At 36.8% G+C, this 24509-nt stretch overlaps 1 protein-coding gene across 9 annotated transcripts in view; it reads left to right on the forward strand.

Annotated features, from left to right (window-relative positions):
• Window positions 1-24509, forward strand: part of LOC127848381 (oxysterol-binding protein-related protein 3-like) — a 108530-nt gene that overhangs the window by 41180 nt on the left and 42841 nt on the right. For 6 of the 9 annotated variants that reach the window (XR_008034472.1, XR_008034474.1, XR_008034476.1 and 3 more), the window contains exons 8-14: window positions 8816-8895; window positions 12163-12297; window positions 15071-15302; window positions 16058-16209; window positions 18410-18520; window positions 19922-20029; window positions 21964-22033. Coding sequence is in view for 4 of the 9 variants with exons in the window: in XM_052380811.1 (XP_052236771.1) it covers window positions 8816-8895; window positions 12163-12297; window positions 15071-15302; window positions 16058-16209; window positions 18410-18520; window positions 19922-20029; window positions 21964-22033 (888 nt within the window). In the remaining 5 variants the exon portion in view is untranslated. The remainder of the gene's footprint in view (window positions 1-8815; window positions 8896-12162; window positions 12298-15070; window positions 15303-16057; window positions 16210-18409; window positions 18521-19921; window positions 20030-21963; window positions 22034-24509) is intronic. The other 3 variants (XM_052380812.1, XM_052380813.1, XM_052380814.1) reach the window with 3 other exon arrangements.

Genomic DNA, 24509 nt, shown 5'->3' on the forward strand with positions numbered 1-24509 from the left:
GCACATGCTTATCTGGGATTTCACTTTACGAACATACAGTTCAACCTGAGAACAGTAGTTAGCCAAGACAAATGACCAAAGTTACCGTTGAAGACATATGAACATTTTTGTCAGGTGACCATTTCTAGATGGTTGGTCTGTTGTTAGTTACCCCACCTAGTCATTTGCACACAGTGTAATGAACCAAAGGCTTATTTCGGATAATTAAGTATAACATACATGCTTTTTATTGAATAATGCAAATTAATACCTTGTTACTTGATTTAAAGACATATCTATTATTTAACTGATTAGTTTATTAATATTAATTTTGTTGTTTACTCGTGAATCTTGTTCATTCAATCAGACAAATCATAATTTATTCATAGGAATTTTTTTTTTAATTCTGGTGTTATAAACTGAAATTACGGCATAACATTATGATTCTCAGTAAAAGAAACAGATGCCAAAAGCTTATGCAAATGTACTTGCATGCAAATATCACGCAAACATCATTTTCATGGAAACAACCACAAAAGCATCTTGGGTTTCAGACTTACCTACAACATGTGGTGTTAGCTTCTTCCTGGAAATTGAACAGGAGTTTTATATAAAAAAAAATCCACATGCATAAATGCCGAAAGTGTACTACAAAAGTTGCCATTCGATTTCTGTTTTGCCATACTTGAAATCTTTGTTTTGCCTGCTAATAACAACAAGCAAGCTAATTGTAAGTGTTGAAAACTGATCAGCCATGAATATCTATTGTGTTTGCCATGTGCACGTGGCATTATGACTGCAGCCCCGTTAAAGATAACATTGATTTCAGTGTTTACTTTTTGCACATTGAAAACAACTGGCTCATGACCGCTGTACACATGTGAAAAATGGCATGAGAAGTGAAATATACTGGCCATTGGCCATTATAGACAGGTGACCGTTATTCTCAGGTGTAATATACAAGGATTTTCATTGTGGATAATCCAGACTGTCCACTGTAGACAGGTGACCGTTATCCTCAGGTGTAATATACAAGGATTTTCATTGTGGATAATCCAGTCTGTCCATTGTAGACAGGTGACCGTTATTCTCAGGTGTAATATACAAGGATTTTCATTGTGGATAATCCAGTCTGTCCATTGTAGACAGGTGACTGTTGTTCTCAGATGTAATATACAAGGATTTTCATTGTGAATAATCCAGTCTGTCCACTGTAGACAGGTGACTGTTGTTCTCAGGTGTAATATACAAGGATTTTCATTGTGGATAATGCAGTCTGTCCACTGTAGACAGGTGACCGTTATTCTCAGGTGTAATATACAAGGATTTTCATTGTGGATAATCCAGTCTGTCCACTGTAGACAGGTGACCGTTATTCTCAGGTGTAATATACAAGGATTTTCATTGTGGATAATCCAGTCTGTCCACTGTAGACAGGTGACCGTTATTCTCAGGTGTAATATACAAGGATTTTCATTGTGGATAATCCAGTCTGTCCACTGTAGACAGGTGACCGTTATTCTCAGGTGTAATATACAAGGATTTTCATTGTGGATAATCCAGACTGTCCACTGTAGACAGGTGACCGTTATTCTCAGGTGTAATATACAAGGATTTTCATTGTGGATAATCCAGACTGTCCACTGTAGACAGATGACTGTTGTTCTCAGGTGTAATATACAAGGATTTTCATTGTGGATAATCCAGTCTGTCCACTGTAGACAGGTGACCGTTATTCTCAGGTGTAATATACAAGGATTTTCATTGTGGATAATCCAGTCTGTCCACTGTAGACAGGTGACCGTTATTCTCAGGTGTAATATACAAGGATTTTCATTGTGGATAATCCAGTCTGTCCACTGTAGACAGGTGACCGTTATTCTCAGGTGTAATATACAAGGATTTTCATTGTGGATAATCCAGACTGTCCACTGTAGACAGATGACTGTTGTTCTCAGGTGTAATATACAAGGATTTTCATTGTGGATAATCCAGTCTGTCCACTGTAGACAGGTGACCGTTATTCTCAGGTGTAATATACAAGGATTTTCATTGTGGATAATCCAGTCTGTCCACTGTAGACAGGTGACCGTTATTCTCAGGTGTAATATACAAGGATTTTCATTGTGGATAATCCAGTCTGTCCACTGTAGACAGGTGACCGTTATTCTCAGGTGTAATATACAAGGATTTTCATTGTGGATAATCCAGTCTGTCCACTGTAGACAGGTGACCGTTATTCTCAGGTGTAATATACAAGGATTTTCATTGTGGATAATCCAGTCTGTCCACTGTAGACAGGTGTCCGTTATTCTCAGGTGTAATATACAAGGATTTTCATTGTGGATAATCCAGACTGTCGACTGTAGACAGGTGACTGTTGTACTCAGATGTAATATACAAGGATTTTCATTGTGGATAATCCAGTCTGTCCACTGTAGACAGGTGACCGTTATTCTCAGGTGTAATATTCTGCACCCTAGGACCATTCTCAAGATTACTTCCAAGTACTGGTTCTTCCTAGGACACAGACAAGATAGTGTCTCAATAAGCCTTAGACTTTCTATGCATATCAAAACTCAACTAAGAGGTCAGTCTGTTTGCAGTAGGACTCTCGTCACGTGTGTCTGTATCAGATTTATGTCTTTTCTTTAGTTATATTCTTTGCAGAATGAATTTTGTTTTTAGCTCCACTGGCCAGAGGCCAGCAGGCTCTGGCCAGCGGGGCTTATGTCATGGTCCTGTGTCAGTCGTGCGTGCGTCCTTGCATTAACTTTTCCTTAAAACATCTTCTTCTCCTAAACTACTGGTCCAATTCTGATGAAATTTCACAGGAATGTCCCTGGGGTGAACCTCTTTCAAATTTGTTCAAATTATGCCCAGGGGGTCAAATTTGACCCTGCCCCGGGGGTCACAAAAAAGAAAATTTGCTTATATAAGGCCTATTTTGTGAAAACTTTCAAAATCTTCTCTTCCATAATCATTGGGCCTAGGGCTATCAAAATTGGTATGTAGAGACATCTTATAGCCCTATACCAAATTTCTTCAAATTAAGTCCCTGGGGTCAAATTTGACCCTGCCCCGGGGGTCACAAAATTGAACATATGCTTATATAAGGCCTATTTTGTGAAAACTTTCAAAATCTTCTGGTCCATAACCATTGCGCCTAGGTCTATCAAATTTGGTATGTAGATACATCTAATAGTCCTCTACTAAATTTCTTCAAATTATGCCCCTGGGGTCAAATTTGACCCTGCCCCGGGGGTCACAAAATTGAACATATGCTTATATTAGGCCTATTTTGTGAAAACTTTCTAAATCTTCTTGTCCACAACCAATGGGCCTAGGGCTATCCAATTTGGTATGTAGAGACATCTAATATTTCTCTGCCAAATTTCTTCAAATTATGCCCCTGGGGTCAAATTTGACCCTGCCCCGGGGGTCACAAAATTGAACAAATGCTCATATAAGGCCTATTTTGTGAAAACTTTCAAAATCTTCTCGTCCATAACCATTGGGCCTAGGGCTATCAAATTTGGTATGTAGAGACATCTAATAGTCCTCTACCAAATTTTTTCAAATTATGCCCCTGGGGTCAAATTTGACCCTGCCCAGGGGGTCACAAAATTGAACATATGCTTATATAAGGCCTATTTTGTGAAAACTTTCAAAATCTTCTGGTCCATAACCATTGGGCCTAGGTCTATCAAATTTGGTATGTAAAGACATCTAATAGTCCTCTACCAAATTTCTTCAAATTATGCCCCTGGGGTCAAATTTGACCCTGCCCCTGGGGTCACAAAATTGAACATATGCTTATAAGGCCGATTTTGTGAAAACTTTCAAAATCTTCTCGTCCATAACCATTGGGCCTAGGTCTATCAAATTTGGTATGTAAAGACATCTTATAGTCCTCTACCAAATTTCTTCAAATTATGCCCCTGGGGTCAAATTTGAACCTGCCCGGGGGTCACAAAATCGATTATATGCTTATATAGGGTCTATTTTGTGAAAACTTTTCTAATCTTTCTGTCCATAACCATTGGGCCTAGGGCTACCAAATTTGGTATGTAGTGACATCTAATAAATCTCTACCAAATTTGTTCAAATAATGTTTCTGGGGTCAACTTTGACCCTGCCCTGGGGGGGTCACAAAATTGAATAAACACTTTTTAAGCGCCTATTTTGTGAAATCTTTAAAAACCATTCAGACTATGGCTACCAAATTCGGTATGCAGTAACATCTTATAGTCCTCTACCAAGTTTGTTTAAATTATGCCCTTTGGGTCAAATTTGACACTGACCCGCTGGTCACAAAATTGAACATTATATACGCTTATATCTTGCTTATTTTGTGAAAACTTTAAAAATATTCTTGTCCTTAACTCTAGGACCTTGGGTTACCATATTTTATATGTACATGTAGTGAGATATAGTAGAGGATATAGTAGTCCTCTACAAAGTTTGCTCAAATTATGCCCCTGGGGTTAAATTTGACCAAGCCCAGGGGGTCACAAAAGTGTACATGTGCTTAAATAGGGCCTATATTTAAGTATTTGCACATGCAGAGAATATTTGTTTCAGCCTTTTTTCAGCAGTGGAGCGATACAGGGCCATCATGGCCCTCTTGTTCAAACATAAACTGGTTTCTATTTTTATGCCCCCGGATCGAATGATCGGGTTTTATATTGTTTTTGGCCTGTCTGTCTGTCATTCTGTCCCAAAACTTTGACCTTGGTCATAAATTTTGCAATATTGAAGATAGCAACTTGATATTTGGCATGCATGTGTATCTCATGGAGCTGCTCATTTTGAGTGAAAGTTCAAGGTCAAAATCATCCTTCAAGGTCAAAGGTCTAATATATTGCTTCAAAGTGGCACAGTAGAGGTCATTGTGTTTCTGACAAACACATCTCTTTTTTTAATTTTACAAGGTATATTTTCATGAAAGTTCCGAATAGTAGGGTCATATGGTGAAATGATTGTTCACTTTTTGATAAAAGCCACAAACTTGGCACAATTGTAGATAAAAGTATTTTATTCAATTTTAGCTATGGACCCATCTCCAATTTTCAAGATTTTTGGCATTGAAATTAGCTGTTTTATGTTATTAATTAATTAAAATATGTTTCTACATGAAAAAAAATTATCAAAATAATAAATCTGTACAGTAACTGTGAAAAAAACTTCAATTCTTGGTAAGGGAATATATAATATGAGATTTATAATTATATAAATTACTTCCCTTGAAAATAATTGTCTCTCACAAATCTCTATTTTTAGTAGAAAAGTATTAAAAGCCACTACCGTGACTGTGATTGACCACTCAAAATGTGCAGCTCCATGAGATATCCATGCATGCCAAATATATAAAGTGGCTATGTTCACTATTGAATAATAATCTCCCGTTTTAAAGCTTATTACTTCCCTTGAATTTGTATTTTTTACCGTAGACCGTAAAGGTTGACCTTGACCTTTTACCACAATGTGTTTGTCAGAAACACAATGCCGCCTACTGCGCCGCTTTGATTTATTTAACAAAAATATATACGTGGGCAGGTCAGATGTCCATTTAAAGCTTATTATTTCGCTTGACTTTGTTTTTTCGACCTTAGACCTTGAAGGATGATGTTCACCTTGAAATTTTACCACTCAAAATGTGCAGCTCCATGAGATACACATGCATGCCAAATATCAAGGTGCTATCTTCAATATTTAACTAGCCATAAGTGTTCTTGAGTTATCATCCGGAAACCATTTTACTATTTCCGGTCACCCTGACCTAGACCTTTGACCTAGTGACCTGAAAATCAATAGGGGACATCTGCGAGTCATGATCAATCTACCTATCAAGTTTCATGATCCTAGGCATAAGCGTTCTTCAGTTATTATCCGGAAACCATTTTACTATTTCAGGTCACCGTGACCTTGACCTTTGACCTAGTGACCTGAAAATCAATAGGGGTCATCTGCGAGTCATGATCAATGTACCTATGAAGTTTCATGATCCTAGGCATAAGTGTTCTTGAGTTATCATTCGGACACCACTTTACTAATTTGGGTCACCGTGACCTGGTGACCTGAAAATCAATAGGGGTTATCTGCCAGTCATGATCAATGTACCTATGAAGTTTCATGATCATAGCCATAAGCGTTCTTGAGTTATCATCCGGAAACTATTTTACTATTTCGGGTCACCGTGACCTTGACCTTTGACCTAGTGACCTGAAAATCAATAGGGGTCATCTGCGAGTCATGATCAATCTATCTATCAAGTTTCATAATCCTTGGCATAAGGGCTCTTGAGTTATCATCCGGAAATCATCTGGTGGACAGACGGACCGACATGAGCAAAACAATATACCCCCTCTTCTTCGAAAGGGGGGGGGATAATGAGAAAACTGCCCCCTCCCAGCAGCCATGTTATTCAACTGACTGGAACCATTTTTAAACTCAACTCTCGTATCAAGGAAACAAATGTTCTGAGCAAATTTCATGAAAATTGGGCCAAAAATGTGACTTCTATTGTGTTCACATGTTTTCACTATATACATATAGAGAAAAATGCCCCGCCCACTGGTGGCCATGTTTTTTCACCGATCTCGACCATTTTCCAACTCATCCGAGATATCAATAAAACCAATGTTTTGACCAACTTTCATGGTGATTGGGCAAAAATTGTGACTTCTAGAGTGTTTACAAGGTTTCTCTACAGCCATATAGGGAAAACTGCCACTATATACATATAGAGAAAAATGCCCCGCCCACTGGCCATGTTTTTTCCATGTTTTTTCACCGATCTCGACCATTTTCGAACTTGTCCAAGACATCAATTGAACCAATGTTTTGACCAATTTTCATGATGATTGAGCAAAAATTGTGACTTCTAGAGTGTTTACAAGGTTTCTCTTCAGCCAAATAAGGAAAACTGCCCCGCCCACTGGCGGCCATGTTTTTCAACGGATCGGAACCACTTTTGAACTCAACCAAGATATCACTAAGACAAACATTTTGACAAAGTGACATGAAGATTGGGCATGAAATGTGACTTCTACAGTGTTTGCAAGTTTTTTTTTTTTTTTTGACCTAATGACCTAGTATTTGACCCGGCACAACCCAGTTTCTAACTCGGCCGAGATTTCATTGGGACAAAGCTTCTGACCAAGTTTCATGAAGATGGGACAAGAAATGTGGCCTCTACAGTGTTTACGAGCAAATGTTTACAGTTGGACATACAACGGACAAAGACCGGTCACAAAAGCGCACCTGAGCAATCAGGTGAGCTAAAAATGAAAAAATGAAGTATTGAAATTATAGATTGGAGTAGGAAAATCCTATCTCTTGTACTTTAGGTGGCCATATTGGAAGCCATTTTGACTTATATGCAATATTAAATTCATTTTTTTCATGTAGAAACATATTTGAATCAATCAATAACATAAAACAGCTAATTTTAATGCCAAAAACAGAATATTTTAATCAAATATGGCAGCAACATGTAATTTCCTAAATTTTGGCGGCCATCTTGAAAATGGCGGCCATCTTGAAAATTGGAGATGGGTCCATAGCTAAAATTGAATAAAATACTTTTATCTACAATTGTGCCAAGTTTGTTGCTTTTATCAAAAAGTGAACAATTCCACTGAATACAAGCACCATATGATCCCACTAGAAGTCTAGTCAATGGACATATAAAAGAAAAAGCTTTATTGTCCCTTACCGGTGAAACCGGAGGGGACTTATGGTTTGCGCTCTGTGTGTCAGTCTGTCTGTCAGTCTGTCAATCTGTCACACTTTTTTCTGGATACCGTGATAACTTAAAAAGTTCTTCATATTTTTTCATGAAACTTGAAACATGAACAGATGGCAATATGGAAATTATGCACGTCAATTCATTTTGTTCTTACGTTAAAAATAGTGGTGGCTATGGCAACAAATGTAAAAAAAATTATATATATTTTTTACTGACAACGATGGAGTTTCTTCCACCTGTAGGGGACCATATTACTTGGCAATCTCTTGTTAACCAGGTTTTTAACCAGGTTTTCCGAAGGAAAAAACTGGTTATTAGATTGGCGAATGTGGGCGGGCTGGCTGGCTGGCTGGCTGGCTGGCTTGCGGGCTGGCGGGCGGGCGGAACAAGCTTGTCCGGGCCATAACTATGTTGTTCATTGTCAGATTTTAAAATCATTTTGCACATTTGTTCACAATCATTGGACGGTGTGTCGCGCGAAATAATTACGTCGATATCTCCAAGGTCACGGTCACACTTTGAGTTCAAAGGTCAAAAATGGCCATAAATGAGCTTGTCCTGGCCATAACTATGTCATTCATTGTGAGATTTTAAAATCATGTGGCACATTTGTTCACCATCATGGGACGGTGTGTCGCAAGAAAGAATCACGTCAATATCTCCAATGTCAAGGTCGCCATGACTAAAAATAGATTAAAATAAAAACAAACTTACAAAGGGGGTTAATTTTGTTTGTTCATTTCAAAAGTTCAGTTTGAGTTTTCTCCCTTTATCAGATTTTTTTTTCACAATGAAAACCTGGTTTTTTGACAATTTTGTCCCTTGTTTTATATTATAACAGTGAATAGGAACATGGGATTTGATCCTTAAATAGCATATACATGTAATCAGCAATGTATGCTGAAAGAAATTTTTTAAATAAACATGAGCTGTTCACCATTGTGGATAATTTGTTATCAAATATTATGTACCTCTAAAACATGTTTGTTTTGCGAAATCGTAAGTTTATAAGGGCTTTATCACTGGTATGGCATTCACATATTACTTGCTTTTCAATAAAGTCTTTTGTTGCCATGGTTTCAGCCTTAGGTCAAGCTCAGAGTCTGCTGTATGAGCTCAACAAGAACCTGACCTCTCTACGGGATTCCCAAGTAAGCAGCGATGTACGTATCCACCCCTGTATGCATGCTGCACTGATTCATGTTGCTTTACTGTATATCTGCACGCATGCTACATGCAACTATAATGGGCAGGGCTTACAGCATGAATAACAGGGTTCGCCAATACTGTCGGTCCGCCGGTCCTGACAGGCAAATTTTACTCAGGACCGACAATAAATTCAAGTAAATCGGTCCGATGGACAGACAAAAAATAGCCGATCACAATATTTAATCGTAAAAACCCACTCGGAAGTGACGTAAATAAACAAAATTCAGCCCATTTTCATTGCGGTCAAATTACCACACCGGTTTCCGGAGAATAAATAATACCTTATTAAAGTAACATATAGGTTTGGATCAAATTAAAATGCGATAAATCATATCGAAAGTCCATATAATTATACAATAATTATAATAATAATAAATCACAAATAATTCAAGCTCGGCTGAACAATAAGAGATTTTTTCAGATTTTCTTCGAATGGTTAGTACACTGATATGAAATGAACCGTTTTAGTTTGGGACGTGACTCCTGCATTTAACATCCTCTTTAACCAATCATATATGAGGATTGTCACTAAGAGTATCACGTTAACAAAGTTTTCTAAACATTTAAACGAAATTAAATAAATGAAACATTAGCATTTAAACGGTATCCCTATGTCCGTTTTAAAAGCATCAGTGCCATCGCATCTCCAAACTGAAAGTAGCAATTATTTCCGGAAGTTATATTTAGTGCATATCCCATTCGCGCAATGACGTCATTTTAAAACCAACTGTTCTCGTCGTTGTCGAACCATTGGGTCACACTTTGTCTTCTTACATGCCGTAATATTTTAAAACAAAGACGTATTAATATCGAACCAACATTCCTTAAATATGAGTAAACCGGTTTTTAAATTGTCAATGTTTTACTTAACACGATGTACATCAAAAGATGCATACTTCAACTTATGTCAAAATATTCCTATACGGAGATTGTTCGCCATATCTCTTGAAATGAATGCCGATGAAAAAACATCGGAAAAATTTCCTCGTGCACTTTGTGATGATGCGCATCGAATGGTCAAGACGATTCGGGTCATGCTCATGCAACAAAAGGCGGGAAGTTCGTGATGCTGCGCGTTAAATATTCAAGACGTCTAGTCAGTACATGGTGTATTGTTATGTTTACGGTATTGTGAATAAGGGGCATGTGGTTCAGGTGATACAAATAGTTTTTAATACGAGTCTTTTTCAGCAGCTGTTATTAAGCTTTGCAACGTCGTAACGTAATTGACCAAAACACGAAACGCGACCGTTTAAATGTTTAAACGTGATACCCTTAATTGTCACAGCAACAAGTTTTCGCGAGATGACTCCCTTTTGAAGAAAACAACAAGTGACAGAATTCTGGTGATTTAGATAAACGGACTCAGATGATGATGATGATATTGACAACACAAATGACAACATTGAATTTGAAAAAGAAAACGAAAATAAGCTCCAATGCTACTGGCTGGCAAGAGTCTGACACTTGTGAAATGTAGAGCGAAATGGACTCTTTCAAGTAGAATTGGAGCATATTTTTGTTTTCATTTCAGAGGAAGCTGCACGGCTCCTTTTCCGTTCCCCTTCTTCCCCTTTGGATTATTTTTGGTTGATTACTTTTTATAACAATTGTTAAAATAATATCGACTTTCAAAATGTTTTATTGTATTTTAATGTGATCCATACCAATACACATCTAAAAGGTACTCTCTTGTGTTGTGTTTTGCTGTTATAGTTTAGTCGGACAGTGTGACTGACAGAACTAATTCGGACTGACAAAAATTTCAAGTCTGTCAGTCCGAATGACTGACAGATTTTTCAAGATTTGGCGAACTCTGGAATAGTCTTGTGACTTTTTTCAGATAGGGTTCATGTCTGCACGCATGCTACATGTGACCACTAGGGGCAGGGCTTACAGCAGGAATAGTCTAGCAGCATTTTTTTTGCTTAATTGTGAAATGTCCCAGTACCAGCCCAATTGGGAGAAATTAGTGCAAAAAAACTTGAAATTGGGAAAAAATGCATGTTGTTAAGGGGTTGATGCCAAAGCGGGCGCTTCCTATTGCATGTCTTTAATTTGTTAACTGTGGACATATACTAAATTAATCCATACATAACGTCAGAGATATTAAACTACACAACTTTCTTTTATCACTGTTCTTTTTATTCAATTTATTTCGTAAAATCCTCATACACTGCAGATTCCCTATATCACCTTGTATCAGGATTTTAAGAATTGTTTGTTTCACTTTTGACCCCAAAGTACTTTGTTTTTACTTATTGCTTAACACCCATGCATATGTTTTATTTCCCATTTAGAGTTAGCTTATGCGTGTAAATATTAGGCATTCTTGGTTATCCCTTTCCCACTTAGATACGTATTTTGACATATTTGTAGTCTCTTAGAAAGTTATATTTAATTGAGGACCTTTCTTACTTGATTCAAGTTTTAAAGGCTTCATTTTCAACCCTTAGTTACAGATGAGCTGCAAACAGCATAAAACCACAACAGACTGCAAGTTACTCTCAGGCTGTTCTGGTTTTATGCTATTTGCCATTTTCGCTTTGACTTTGTGTGGGAGAAGGTTATTACTTTGTTTTAGAATGTAAATATCAATTGTACCTATGAATGTTAAATATCAATTGTACCTATGCGCATGTTGTTCTGGAGCTACTCTGACAAATATGGCATTAGACCAATTTTAGTACAATAAAGTTGTCTTTTTGTTTAAATATTTTTGAAAAATTGTGATCCTGCTTGCCTATACATGTAGCACTTATTATGCTTGCCTATACATGTAGCACTTATTAGAGTAAAGTAACATATTCATCTTCCTAAAGTTAAAGAGTAATCATTTGAAAAAAAATGTCATTCTGGAAAAGAGTTATTATCTTTTGGACATCTGTGTGTGTTTTTTTTCTTAAAGAAAATTTGAACAAGAAATACATTCTATGAATTATGTTCTTATTCAATGTTCCAAACATTTATACATTTAAAATGTGTTACATGTTTCAACATACTCTTTACTACTTTAATAATTATTTGAAAAAAACGTTCTATAAAAATCAAAGAGAAAGTTATGTTTTTGGATGGAATGTTAACGAACATAAACAATGTAACTCATAAATTTTCAAATTAACTCTAGCACATTGATAGGTGTGATCAATGTATCTAACACCAATCCAACCTGCGGCTTACACAAGCTAACATGCCATGTTCTGCTGTGTGTTCTCTTTTAGCCGTTTGATAGTGATTCGAAAGATTCAAAAGATAAAAGCAAGAACAAGAGTTTCAGTGGGTGGAAACCCAAGAAGAAGGACCATAAGCGTAACTCCAGTCTCCAGGACGACCGTATACCCACCACTGTGGTTCAGGTTTGTTAGTGATGGCGGGACGTGATTTTGTTTTATAGCGGGCCACAAAAACCTTTGCTTTGATCTTTGTGTTTTGGCGAATGCACATGTCGAAATTCTTATTAGCTAAGTTTGGCTTGGACAATTTACACTTAAAAAATGAGTATTAGCTAAGTCATGTTTGGCATTTATTTGTTATTCTTTGGCTTATAAGATGTCACACCATTTAGGTGTTTTGGCTAGGTCAATTGACACTTTGAAAAGCTTATTATTTAATTATACTAGGTCAAATCACACTCTGATATGCTTATAAGCTAAGGTTTGCTATTTTTGCTTTGCACTTTGTAATACTTATTTTCAAGATTTTTCTAGGTCAATCTACACTTAGAAATACTTAAAAGCTAAGTTTGTAATTCATCTATTACCCATTGGTTTAGATTGTTACAGTTTGATCAATTCTTTGAAAAAGCCTTATTAGATTTTTCTCCATTTAGGTGTTTTGACTGGGTTAATTTACACTATGATATTCTCAGCATCAAAGTAGTATTTGGAATAAATGTGTTGCTCTATGGCTAAGGTTTCAGTTTGTTTCTTATCAAAGCCCTACAGATATCACTCAGTTAATCATGTACTACTTAGATACATATTTTTACGCATTTGTTGTCCATTAGAAAGTTAAATTTAATTAAATACCTTTCTTACTAAATTTACGTTTTAAAGGCTTCAATTCCAACCTTAGTTACTGATGAGCAGCAAACAGCATAAAACCTGAACAGACTGGGAGTTACTCGCAGGCTGTTCTGGTTTTATGCTGTTTGCACATATCCATTTTCACTTTGCTTCTGAGTGGGAAAGGGTTTTGGCTAGCTCTTTTCACACTTAGATGTTTGAATTAGCAAATTCGTATTTGGAATTCATCTGTTACTAGATTTAAGATGCATTTTTCGTTACAAATGCTATTAAAAAAGAACTAGATATGTTGACATCCTACTTTGTGCTTTTCAAATTTGGCACATTCGTAGATCCCACCTTGTGGCTTCCAGGAGATGGTTTGTGTTCAATATCTGGTTTGTTTGTTACATTTTGAAAAACTTAGTATGTGACAATATCTGTGTTCCCTGTACTGAACTAAGTATTATGTGTTTTTCGTACTTAGTAAGATACATTTGAGCCTTGTTTTGAGAAAACTGGGCTTAATGCATGTGCGTAAAGTGTCACCCAAGATTAGCCTGTGCGCTTTTTCCACTTTTATGACATTTTTCATTGAAATTAATTCTCTTCTTAGCAAAAATCCAATTTATACAGAAAGTGTTGTCCCTGATTAGCCTGTGTGGACTGCACAGGCTAATCTGAGATGACACTTTACGCACATGTATTATGCCCAGTTTTCTCAGAACGCGGCTCATTTTGATGTCTGGTCTCCAACCATGTCATGATTGTTGTCTTTCTTTTTGCTCCATTGGTTATTCACTTAATCCATTTGTTATAGTATATATGGAATTGTACATACATTTATATTCCTAAGGCTAAGATTAAAGTTGAGCGCACATTATATTGAATATTTTAACATCCCATTCATGTACATACTATATTTTATTTAGGTGTTTATTAGGCGATATATCTATGTAACAATCAGCGCTAATGGTGGTGGTATACCCAACCTGCACACATAAACAGTTAATGTAGTTTATGTGCTTTTTATAGCCTTTTGTGCATAAAATATATACAATATTCATAATCTACTGATTTTAATGCTTTGACAATCATCATAATGCATTAATAATTAAAAAAAGTATTGAGTTGTCATTATTGCTTATTCTATTGATATGTCAAGGTCAAACATTTGTTTCTCTTTCTATTGCCCTCAAACCAGAGCTCCAGATAAGGATTTAGTCTAAAGGGTCAATTTCACCCCCTGATATTATTGTCAATGCATATTTTACTCCTTTGTTTCAGCCATAAAGGGTTTGTAATATTTAGGGGTATTTTCCATTTCCATAGAAAACGGAAAAAGTAAAAAGCGTGTTTAATCTTGAAATATTTTTATTATTTGTTATTTATATTATTGAATGCAAACAGAGTATATTTAAAATGACGATATGAACAGACTTTCTCTAAAAATATTCCCGCAAATTGCTTAAAATGTCCCGTTTTGATCCACAAACATGATGGGCAGCCTTTTTTATTACAAGCTTATTTTGATTGAATTACTTTTGATTCAAAGGTTAACTTATACTAAAAACTTAACTGGATTATTGGTTAAACCGGTTACGCACTTTAATCAATTTAAAATACGTACCAAGATTTGTAAAGCTTTTTGTTACATACTGGGCCGATTTTAATGCGTTTTTTTATTTTTCAATGCGTAAATACGCATATACGCCTCTTATCTAATGCTCTGCCTCAAACCATAAACCAACTTGAAAACCAACTTTAAAACCTTTTTGAAATAATTTTACCTTTGAATACTGATTGTTATTTGTTTTTTTAAATAAATTAAAAAAAAAGCACAACCACCTGAACTTATTTCACTGGTAAAAAGTTGCCCTTTGACCTTATTTCACTGGAAGCATGTTGACCTGCTGACTTAACTTCACTTTAATTGTCAACACAACTTAATGCAGCTTACTTAAACAAATATGAATATCTGTGAACAGAAATGAACACTAAAGCCCATTGAACTATCTCTTCCCCTTGTGACTAACTTACCTAATCTTACTCCCTACCCTTTGACCTACTGACACCCCTCACTACCCTTTGACCTACTGACCCCTTCTTACTTTGCACATTACAGCCATTTGCATCCCAACCGGCCACGCCCCAGATACAGGTGGACCCCCCGTCCCCATTCCACCGGGTGCCCAACGATCTGCTTCGCTCAAGTTCATCCAACCCAAACCTCCACTCAGATGACCGGCACTGTCCCAGCCCAGTCAGCGCGCCTATCAAGAACACAAGTGTTAAGCGGCAGGCGAGTGTCGAGGATATGAAGCTGAAGGAGACATTTGTGGCGAATGCTGAACAAGGTAGGGTGTGGGGTTTTGTTAGAAAGGTAGAGTGTGGGGTTTCGTTAGTAATATAGGGTGTGGGGTTTTGTTTGCAAGGTAGGGTGTTGTTAGCAAGGTAGAGTGTGGGGTTTTGTTAGTAATATAGGGTGTGAGGTTTTGTTATCAAGGTAGGGTGTGGGGTTTTGTTTTTAGGTAATATACAAGCCATGGTCTGAGAAAACAAAATTAATGCATGTGTGTAAAATGTCTTCCCAGATTAGCCTTTGCAGTTTGCACAGGTTAATCATGTTTGCTTCATTCTGCTTTTATGATATTTTTCAGTCCAAGGATATATCTTCTAAGCGAAAATCCAGTTTAGATGGAATGTTTCATCTCTGATTAATCTGATCGGACTGCACAGGCTAATCTGGGAACACTTTATGCACATTCATTAAATTCCTTTTTTTACATAGCTAGGCACATATGCATTACAAATAAATGTTTAAAATATCAAGTTACTTTACATACAAAAAATGCATGCAATATGAGAGATAAACATATTGTGTGAACAGTTTGATTCTTTACATTTTCTTTGACTTTTTTCTCTCACTGAAGTGATAATTTACAACCATGGTGTGACTTGTCAACATTTCGAAATTCAGTAATTGTATGCCATATATGTGTAAAGGTATATGTGAAAAGGTAAAGTCTGGCTGTTGGCTTTGTACTACATACCTTTAATGTTCTCATCTTTGAAGTAGAAAATGCCTCAACATAAGCTTGTTTATTTCCAGTTTATGAAACGTTGCGCAATCTCTTCCATTCAATGTCCACTGAGAGGGACAGGCTAAAACAGACGGTGGACTTGAACAACATAACCACTGTAGCAAATAGCACTTCAACCTCCAACGCGGCCGTAGCTTCTCTCAAACAGACCCTTGCTGAGGTACGATTTGGGTGCTCCCTTGTCTTTATTAATGGGACCAATCAAACCAGGGCCAGTGTTCACCAACGAAGCATAGACTTATGACTAAGAATAATGAATGTTCTATACATTGTTATACATGTATTAAAAAAGTATATTATTTTGAGTCTTACTTTGTACTAACCACCCCTACCTACATCATTCTTAATTAAGAATACATTTTCAATGACATACAAACCAGTGGTAACCTGTTTGTATGCAAACCTTGATGTTTAAGCCTATTGTTTATTCATAAGTTTAAGACTGGTTAGGTGAATATTGGCTCTGCAAGCTTTCTTATTAACTCTTTCAGTGCGGGAACCGAGTTTTGAAGGCCTTTGCAAACAGTTTGGATCCAGATGAGACGCCACAGAACGTGGCGTCTCATCAGGATCCAAACTGTTTGATATTCTGATAGTATTCTTTGAAAAAATCGAAGAAAATGCTAATTTTAGAAATTCAGCAGACGACGTTTTAGCAGAAGACAAATTTCCCAGCATGCAAAGGATTAAAGATCCTTGGACAAAATTAAAGCCACATAAATACTCAGAATCAATGAATATTTTGTAAAATATTTCGTAAAATTAAACCATAAAAAATCAGACAGTGTTCCTTATAGCAATAGCCAAAATTTCAACGCTAGATGTGGTCTTGTAAAGGATTTGACGAGATACAAAATGCTTGTTTTTGTTTTATGTGTGACAAGATATTTCATGTGAACTTCCAGGACGAAATCGGATCATTTACGAGCAAACGCGAGATTTGCTTCTGGCAATATTTAACTAAATATTCAATGATTTTGAGTGTTTATGTGGCTTTAAGATTGAATATAATATGTTTTTCAAGTTTGAAAATAGCTGCCTTCAAATGAAAGGCTGATAGTGATGTTGTCTATCAGTCCATGATTCTATCAATCTGTAAGAGGTATGCTAGCTTTTACTTTTTCATGTAGCACTGAAATTGCTTTGTATAACTCTTTCACTGTACAACTGAAATCGTTAGGCATTGTATGTTGCTCTGTACTAAAGTAAAATCATTATTGTTTGAACCCTGATTATCCGCATTTATGAAATTTGGTTTTTGAAGGAAGTCTCTTCTTAACAAAAAACACAATCTAGTTGGCTAGTGTCGTCCCTACTAGCCTGTGCTAGTGTCGTCCCTGACTAGCCTGTGTGGGCTAGTGTCGTCCCTGACTAGCATGTGTGTCCTCCCTGACTTGCCTGTGTGGGCTCTAGTTGGCTAGTGTCGTCCCTGACTAGCCTGTGTGGGCTAGTGTCGTCCCTGACTAGCCTGTGTGGGCGTCCCTGACTAGCCTGTGTGGGCGTCCCTTACTAGCCTGTGTGGGCTCTCACAATCTAGTTGGCTAGTGTCCTCCCTGACTAGCCTGTGTGGGCATCCCTGACTAGCCTGTGTGGGCTCTCACAATCTAGTTGGCTAGTGTCGTCCCTGACTAGCCTGTGTGGGCTCTCTAGTTGGCTAGTGTAGTCTGACTAGCCTGTGTGGGCTCTAGTTGGCTAGTGTCGTCCCTAACTAGCCTGTGTGGGCTCTCACAATCTAGTTGGCTAGTGTCGTCCCTGACTAGCCTGTGTGGGCTCTAGTTGGCTAGTGTTGTCCCTGACTAGCCTGTGTGGGCTCTATTTGGCTTGTGTCGTCCCTGACTAGCCTGTGTGGGCTAGTGTCGTCCCTGGCTAGCCTGTGTTGGCTCTAGTTGGCTAGTCTCGTCCCTGACTAGCCTATGTGGGCTCTCACAATCTAGTTGGCTAGTGTTGTCACTGACTAGCCTGTGTGGGCTATCTAGTTGGCTAGTGTCATCCCTGACTAGCCTGTGTGGGCTCAACACAATCTAGTTGGCTTGTGTCATCCCTGACTAGCCTGTGTGGGCTCACACAATCTTGTTGGCTTGTGTCGTCTCTGACTAGCCTGTGTGGGCTCAACACAATCTAGGTGGCTAGTGTCGTCCATGACTAGCCTGTGTGGGCTCTGGGATAACGCTCTAGTTGGCTAGTGTCGTCTCTGACTAGCCTGTGTGGGTCTAGTTGGCTAGTGTCGTCCCTGACTAGCCTGTGTGGGCTCTAGTTGGCTAGTGTCGTCCCTGACTAGCCTGTGTGGGCTCTGGGATAACACTTTATGCACATGCATTTAGTCCCGTTTTCCAAGGGTGCGACTCATATTGCTCTTTCAGGTATGCCAACAAAACAAGCTGTTGAAGGCCCGCCTCGCCCTCATTCACAGCGAGTCAGCACTGGCTGACCTTCACCTTTCCAGCCCTCCAGGCAGCCCCATGGAGCGCAGGGTATGTTATGTTTGTGTACAATATGACAAGTATTGCATGGAAATTCAAAGATATTGGTTTTCCAACGATCAAGCCAATTATGTCAATTTCAATCAGTCCATGTTATGCTAAAAATGTTTGCACCCAGCTTTTTGTAGCTTCCCTATCTATATGTTCTCTGCTGTTATTTACTCTGCTACATTTTCAGTTGGCTGGTCTTACTCAGTTATTCTCTTCTGTTATTTACTCTGCTACTTTTTCCGCAGGCTGGTCTTAGTTATTCTCTTCTGTTATTTACGCAGCCAGCTACATTTACAGTTGGCTGGTCTTACTTAGTTATTCTCTTCTGTAATTTACTCTGCTGCATTTTCAGTTGGCTGGTCTTACTCAGTTCTTCTCTTCTATTATTTACTCTGCTACATGTTCAGTTGGCTGGTCTTACTCTGTCATTCTCTTCTGTTATTTACTCAGCTACTTTTTCAGTTGGCTGGTCTGACTCAGTCGTTCTCTGCTGTTATTTACTCAGCTACATTTACAGTTGGTTGGTCTTATTCAGTCATTCTCTTCTGTTATTTACTCAGCTACATTTACAGTTGGTTGGTCTAGCTCAGTCATTCTCTGTTGTTATTTTCTCTGCTACATTTTCAGTTGGCTGGTCTGACTCAGTCATTCTCTGTTGTTATTTTCTCTGCTATTCAGTTGGCTGGTCTGACTCAGTCGTTCTCTGCTGTTATTTACTCAGCTATATTTACAGTTGGTTGGTCTTATTCAGTCATTCTCTTCTGTTATTTACTCAGCTACATTTACAGTTGGTTGGTCTGACTCAGTCATTTTCTGTTGTTTGTTATTTTCTCTGCTACATTTTCAGTTGGCTGGTCTGACTCAGTCATTCTCTGTTGTTATTTTCTCTGCTATTCAGTTGGCTGGTCTGACTCAGTCGTTCTCTGCTGTTATTTACTCAGCTATATTTACAGTTGGTTGGTCTTATTCAGTCATTCTCTTCTGTTATTTACTCTGCTACATTTACAGTTTGTTGGTCTGACTCAGTCATTCCCTGTTTCTTTTTTCTCTGCTACATTTTCAGTTGGCTGGTCTGATTCAGTTGTTCTCTGCTGTTATTTACTATGCTACATTTACAGTTGGTTGGTCTACATTTACAGTTGGTTGGTCTGACTCAGTCATTCTCTCTTGTTATTTACTCTGCTACATTTACAGTTGGTTGGTCTACATTTACAGTTGGTTGGTCTGACTCAGTCATTTTCTCTTGTTATTTACTCTGCTACATTTACAGTTGGTTGGTCTACATTTTCAGTTGGTTGGTCTGACTCAGTCATTCTCTGCTGTTATTTACTCTGCTACATTTTCAGTTGGCTTGTCTTACTCGGTCGTTCTCTGATGTTATTTACTCTGCTACATTTTCAGTTGGCTGGTTTGACTCAATCATTCTCTGCTGAGAGCTGCACAATGTCAGAGTACTACGACGCTGTGGAGGAAAATAACCTGGAGTCACTCAGTGATTCATCATCAGAGGTGGGAATATATATTAATGACTGACCCAATATATATGAAAAGATACCTGGTTATGTCTATCCCCTTGGCATTTACTGAAACGGGAGGCATATAGTTATTGGCCATCCATCCATTCATCGGAACAAAGGAATAGATTTTCAGATGTCACTTGAGTCACTTAAGTATACATTTTTTATAAAAAAAACACACTCTTAGGTGGCTTAATTATTATGTTAGAGTGGGTAAAATGATATTATGGTAAATAATGAAAGGCGAAAAAATATGGAAGGTATGTAATGAAGGGTGCAAAAATGATTTGATGGTATGTAATGAAGGGGGCTAAAATGATATTGAGGGTATGTAATATAATGGGCTAAAGGGATATTGAGGGTTTGTTATGAAGGGCGAAAAAATATGGAGGGTATGTAATGACGGGTGCAAAATATGGAGGGTATGCAATGAAGGGGGCAAAAATATGGAGTGTATGTAATGACGGATGCAAAAATATGGAGGGTATGCAATGAAGGGGGCAAAAATGATATTGTGGGTATGTCATAAAGGGCTCAAAAATGATATGAGGGTATGTAATCAGTGCTCTGGCTAGGCCTAAATAATTGAATATTTTTTTTTTTTTTTTTTTTTTTTAATATGATGATTAGTAAATCTCTTATTACAATACATTGTAATTAATGTATACCTCATTGTAGACATTATATTTGAATTGTTTAATCAAAATGGGAATAATATATTCTAACAATTATTAATAAAATATAAATTAACATGCAAGAAGAAGCATTCCAGAAATGCCTGCGTGCTGAAAGTGCCTTTTTGGCAAAATACTGTGCGTCCAAAGTGCCCTTTTGGCAAAATACTGCGCGTCCAACGTGCCCTTTTGGCAAAATACTGGGCGTCCAAAGTGCCCTTTTGGCAAAATACTGCGGGTCGAAAGTGCCCTTTTGACAAAAAAGCCCCCCTGCCCTTTTCAAATCCTAGCTGGAGCACTGGTAATGAAGGGGGCTGAAATAATATTGAGGGTATTAAATGAAATAGGCTAAATTAATATTGGGAGTAGGTAATGAAGGGCACAACAATGATACGATGGTATGTAATGAAGGGGGCTAAAGTGCTATTGATGGTATGTTATGAAGGGTGCAAAAATGATATTAGAGTCAGTAATGAAGGGGGCTAAAATGATATTATGTGAAGTAATCATGGTGTAACATCAATAATGCTTGCTTCAAAGAGTTGATACATGAAAGGATATTTTTAACCCTTTCCGCCATAAGAGGTAAAAAGTGAAAATGGCTTTTGCAACCAGCATAAAACCAGAATAGCCTGCGAGAACTGGTAACTCGCAGCCTGTTCAGGTTTTATTCTGTTTGCTGCTAATCAGTAAGTACGGGTTGGAAATGAAGCTTTTGAAACTTGAATTTAGTAAGAAAAGTATTTAATTAAATGAAACTTTCTCAGGGACTACAAATGCGTCAAAAAACTGATCTATGTGGTAAAGGGTAAATACTGTCAACACACCTGTCTGACCTCATTTTGACCTTGACATTGACTCTTGTTTTGGACCTGGACTAACTCAGAAGGTCAAGATTGTTGGGTAACCCAAAATGAAGCATTCATTTTATTCGTCTCACTGCAATTTTTCATTTTTTACCCTACAATTGATGAAGGAAATTCTTTTGGTTTTGGTAGTGATCAGTTATAGTACCACAAGTGGTGCAATGCAAAAATTTAGCTCATGATTGAATAAAGCAATGATTATGTATGAAAAACATCAAATTTTATCAGCATTCTTTGCTTAAAAATATTATAGTATTTGTTTACAACTTCCACATTAACATGTCAATATGTTTGTATAAAGCTTTTACACAAATGTATTGTCATAATAATAATAAGCAATTATTGTAATAAAAAACAACAATGGTTGTTCTCTAATTGAATTACAGAGATCCGATGAGGAGATATCTTCAGAGATCAGTGATGACAACGACACAGAGATGAGCATAGCACACAGCGGTGAGTACTGTCTGCAGACAGCATTCAGAATGCTTGGCTCCTTCTGCATACATCTTGTTACCGAACTAAAATTAACGTAAATTTTCTTATCGAGTGTCCATTTTTAGCTCATCTATTTTTTGGAAAAAAAAAAGAGCTATTGTTTTCACCTTGGTGTCGGCGTCCGGTTAAGTTTTGCGTTTAGGTCCACTTTTCTCATAAAGTATCAATGCTATTGCATTCAAACTTGGTACACTTACTTACTATCATGAGGGGACTGGGCAGACAAAGTAAGATAACTCTGGCTTGCATTTTGACAGAATTATGTGCCCTTTTTATACTTAGAAAATTGAAAATTGTGGTTAAGTTTTGTGTTAAGTCCATTTTATTCCTTAAGTATCAAAGCTATTGCTTTCATACTTGCAACACTTACTAACTATCGTAAGGGGACTGTGCAGGCAAAGTTATGTAACTCTGACTGGCATTTTGACGGAATTATGGGCCCTTTATCAGGGTTCGCACAGGGCTTGAAAAGTGCTTGAAAACGAGTCCTAGGCTTGAAAAGCCCTTGAACAAAGGTTGGCATTGAAAAAGGGCTTGAAAAGTGCTTATTTCATGTTAAAAAACCATGAAAATGTTTATTTCTGCTCAAAATTACTTTTATCATGGCTTTAATTATAAACTTATAAATCGTTCTTTAGGGAAATATTACGAAAATTTATCATAAATTCCTTCGAGCAAAAAGTTGAGTACGAAACATAAGTTTCGTACATTATTGAGTACGAAATGTTATGCGTACACGTCACAGATTATGTGTACTACGTCAGAGGTTCTCCATTGTGATCAATTTTCGCAAGTGAAAACACAGCGATGGGGAAGTGTCGTTTCAAACCAGGGTGGTTAACTGAATATTACTTTTTTTTTTTTTTTTTTTTTTCATCATCCCTCCGCCTATGGCGGGGGATAATAAACTTTATTCACCTCCATACATTACAAAGTGTATCATTAGTTTTCATGTTATTCTGTTAGTATATAATATAGTTGTTTAACAATTCAAATGAATAATATAATAGAGGTAAATAAAATCCATGCATTCCATTATATAGACACAATCCTACAGTTCACACATACACAGACACATACATGCGATGTTATGAAACAAAAAAGACAATTGTTTGGACTTCAGAAAAACATAAGCTTTAATCAAACGTTTTGACTTCAGACAATTAAAAACATTAATCAAACGACCATGGTATTAAATATTTTAAGTAAACAACACAATTTACAATAACACTGTTCTATTGATCTACAAAAAGTTTTACAATTGACCAGTTAAGTAGTTTCTTTTCTTTACATTTAGTATTAGATTGAATCTCCCATGCTACGCAAAGATAATTATTCAGCCCCCTTATTGAAGGTAATAGACCCTTTCTCTGGCATACAAATATATACTTTTTAATTTCAAGAATAAGAATATTAATATCAGTCATGTTAATACTTGTACAACCAAATAACATTGTTTGACATGAAATATCAGTACATTTTTGCACATTATGGGATCTTAAAAAATCTACAACATAATTAACAATTCTCTTTGTGAAAATGCAGTCCCAGAATATATGTAATAGGGTTTCTTCATTTTCTTTACAGAAAGAACATAAATTGTCATGAACAATGTTCATTTTAAATAACAAAGATTTGGTTCCTAGGATTCTGTGAACAATTCTTGTCTGGAACCACTGAGTGTAAGTGTCTTTAGATATAATAAAAACAAGTGCATGCACTTTTGTCCATTCAACGTTATTAAAAAGTGTATTCCATTTTAAATGGCAAGTGGGTATATCTGTATTATAGCTAAAACATTTATAGACAAGTTTGTTTTGATTATATCCAAATACAATGTTATTCAAGTAAAATGATATAAATGCACATTGTATATTTGGCTTTTTAATAGATGGAAGTCCTGATAGCCTGATAAATGCATTCACAGTTCTAATTAAACCTTCATAAAAAAGAAAGTTAACTTTAACGCCAATGAGAGTTTCTAATACAGATTGTTTTAAAACTTCTCCAGAAGCGCACATTATATCTCTTACATATCTAATTCCCCTATCATACATTTTTTTGTTATATATAATATTCCCACCTATCTTAAAATTGTGGTTATAAAATAACGGCATATCTAGGATATCTTCACACTTACTGACATTTTGTTTATTAATATACTCAATGTAACATGTAAGGACATCTCTCCAAAAACAATTTTTTAAACTTATCATAATTTTTTCTATGTATTTTTTTCCTAAATTAAACATTTTCTTCACATCAAACATAGAATATACAAGTTGGAAACATTTTCCATTACTTGATACAATTTTCCTTAACCATGTCATTTTCATAGTTTTTTCAAAAGCATATATATCAGTCATGGCAACTCCTCCATCATCATATGATTTAATAGCAATAGTTTGTTTGATTTTTGCTGGTCCATCCCATA

Source organism: Dreissena polymorpha, chromosome 10 (genome assembly GCF_020536995.1).
Source record: "Dreissena polymorpha isolate Duluth1 chromosome 10, UMN_Dpol_1.0, whole genome shotgun sequence".
Taxonomy (NCBI): domain Eukaryota; kingdom Metazoa; phylum Mollusca; class Bivalvia; order Myida; family Dreissenidae; genus Dreissena; species Dreissena polymorpha.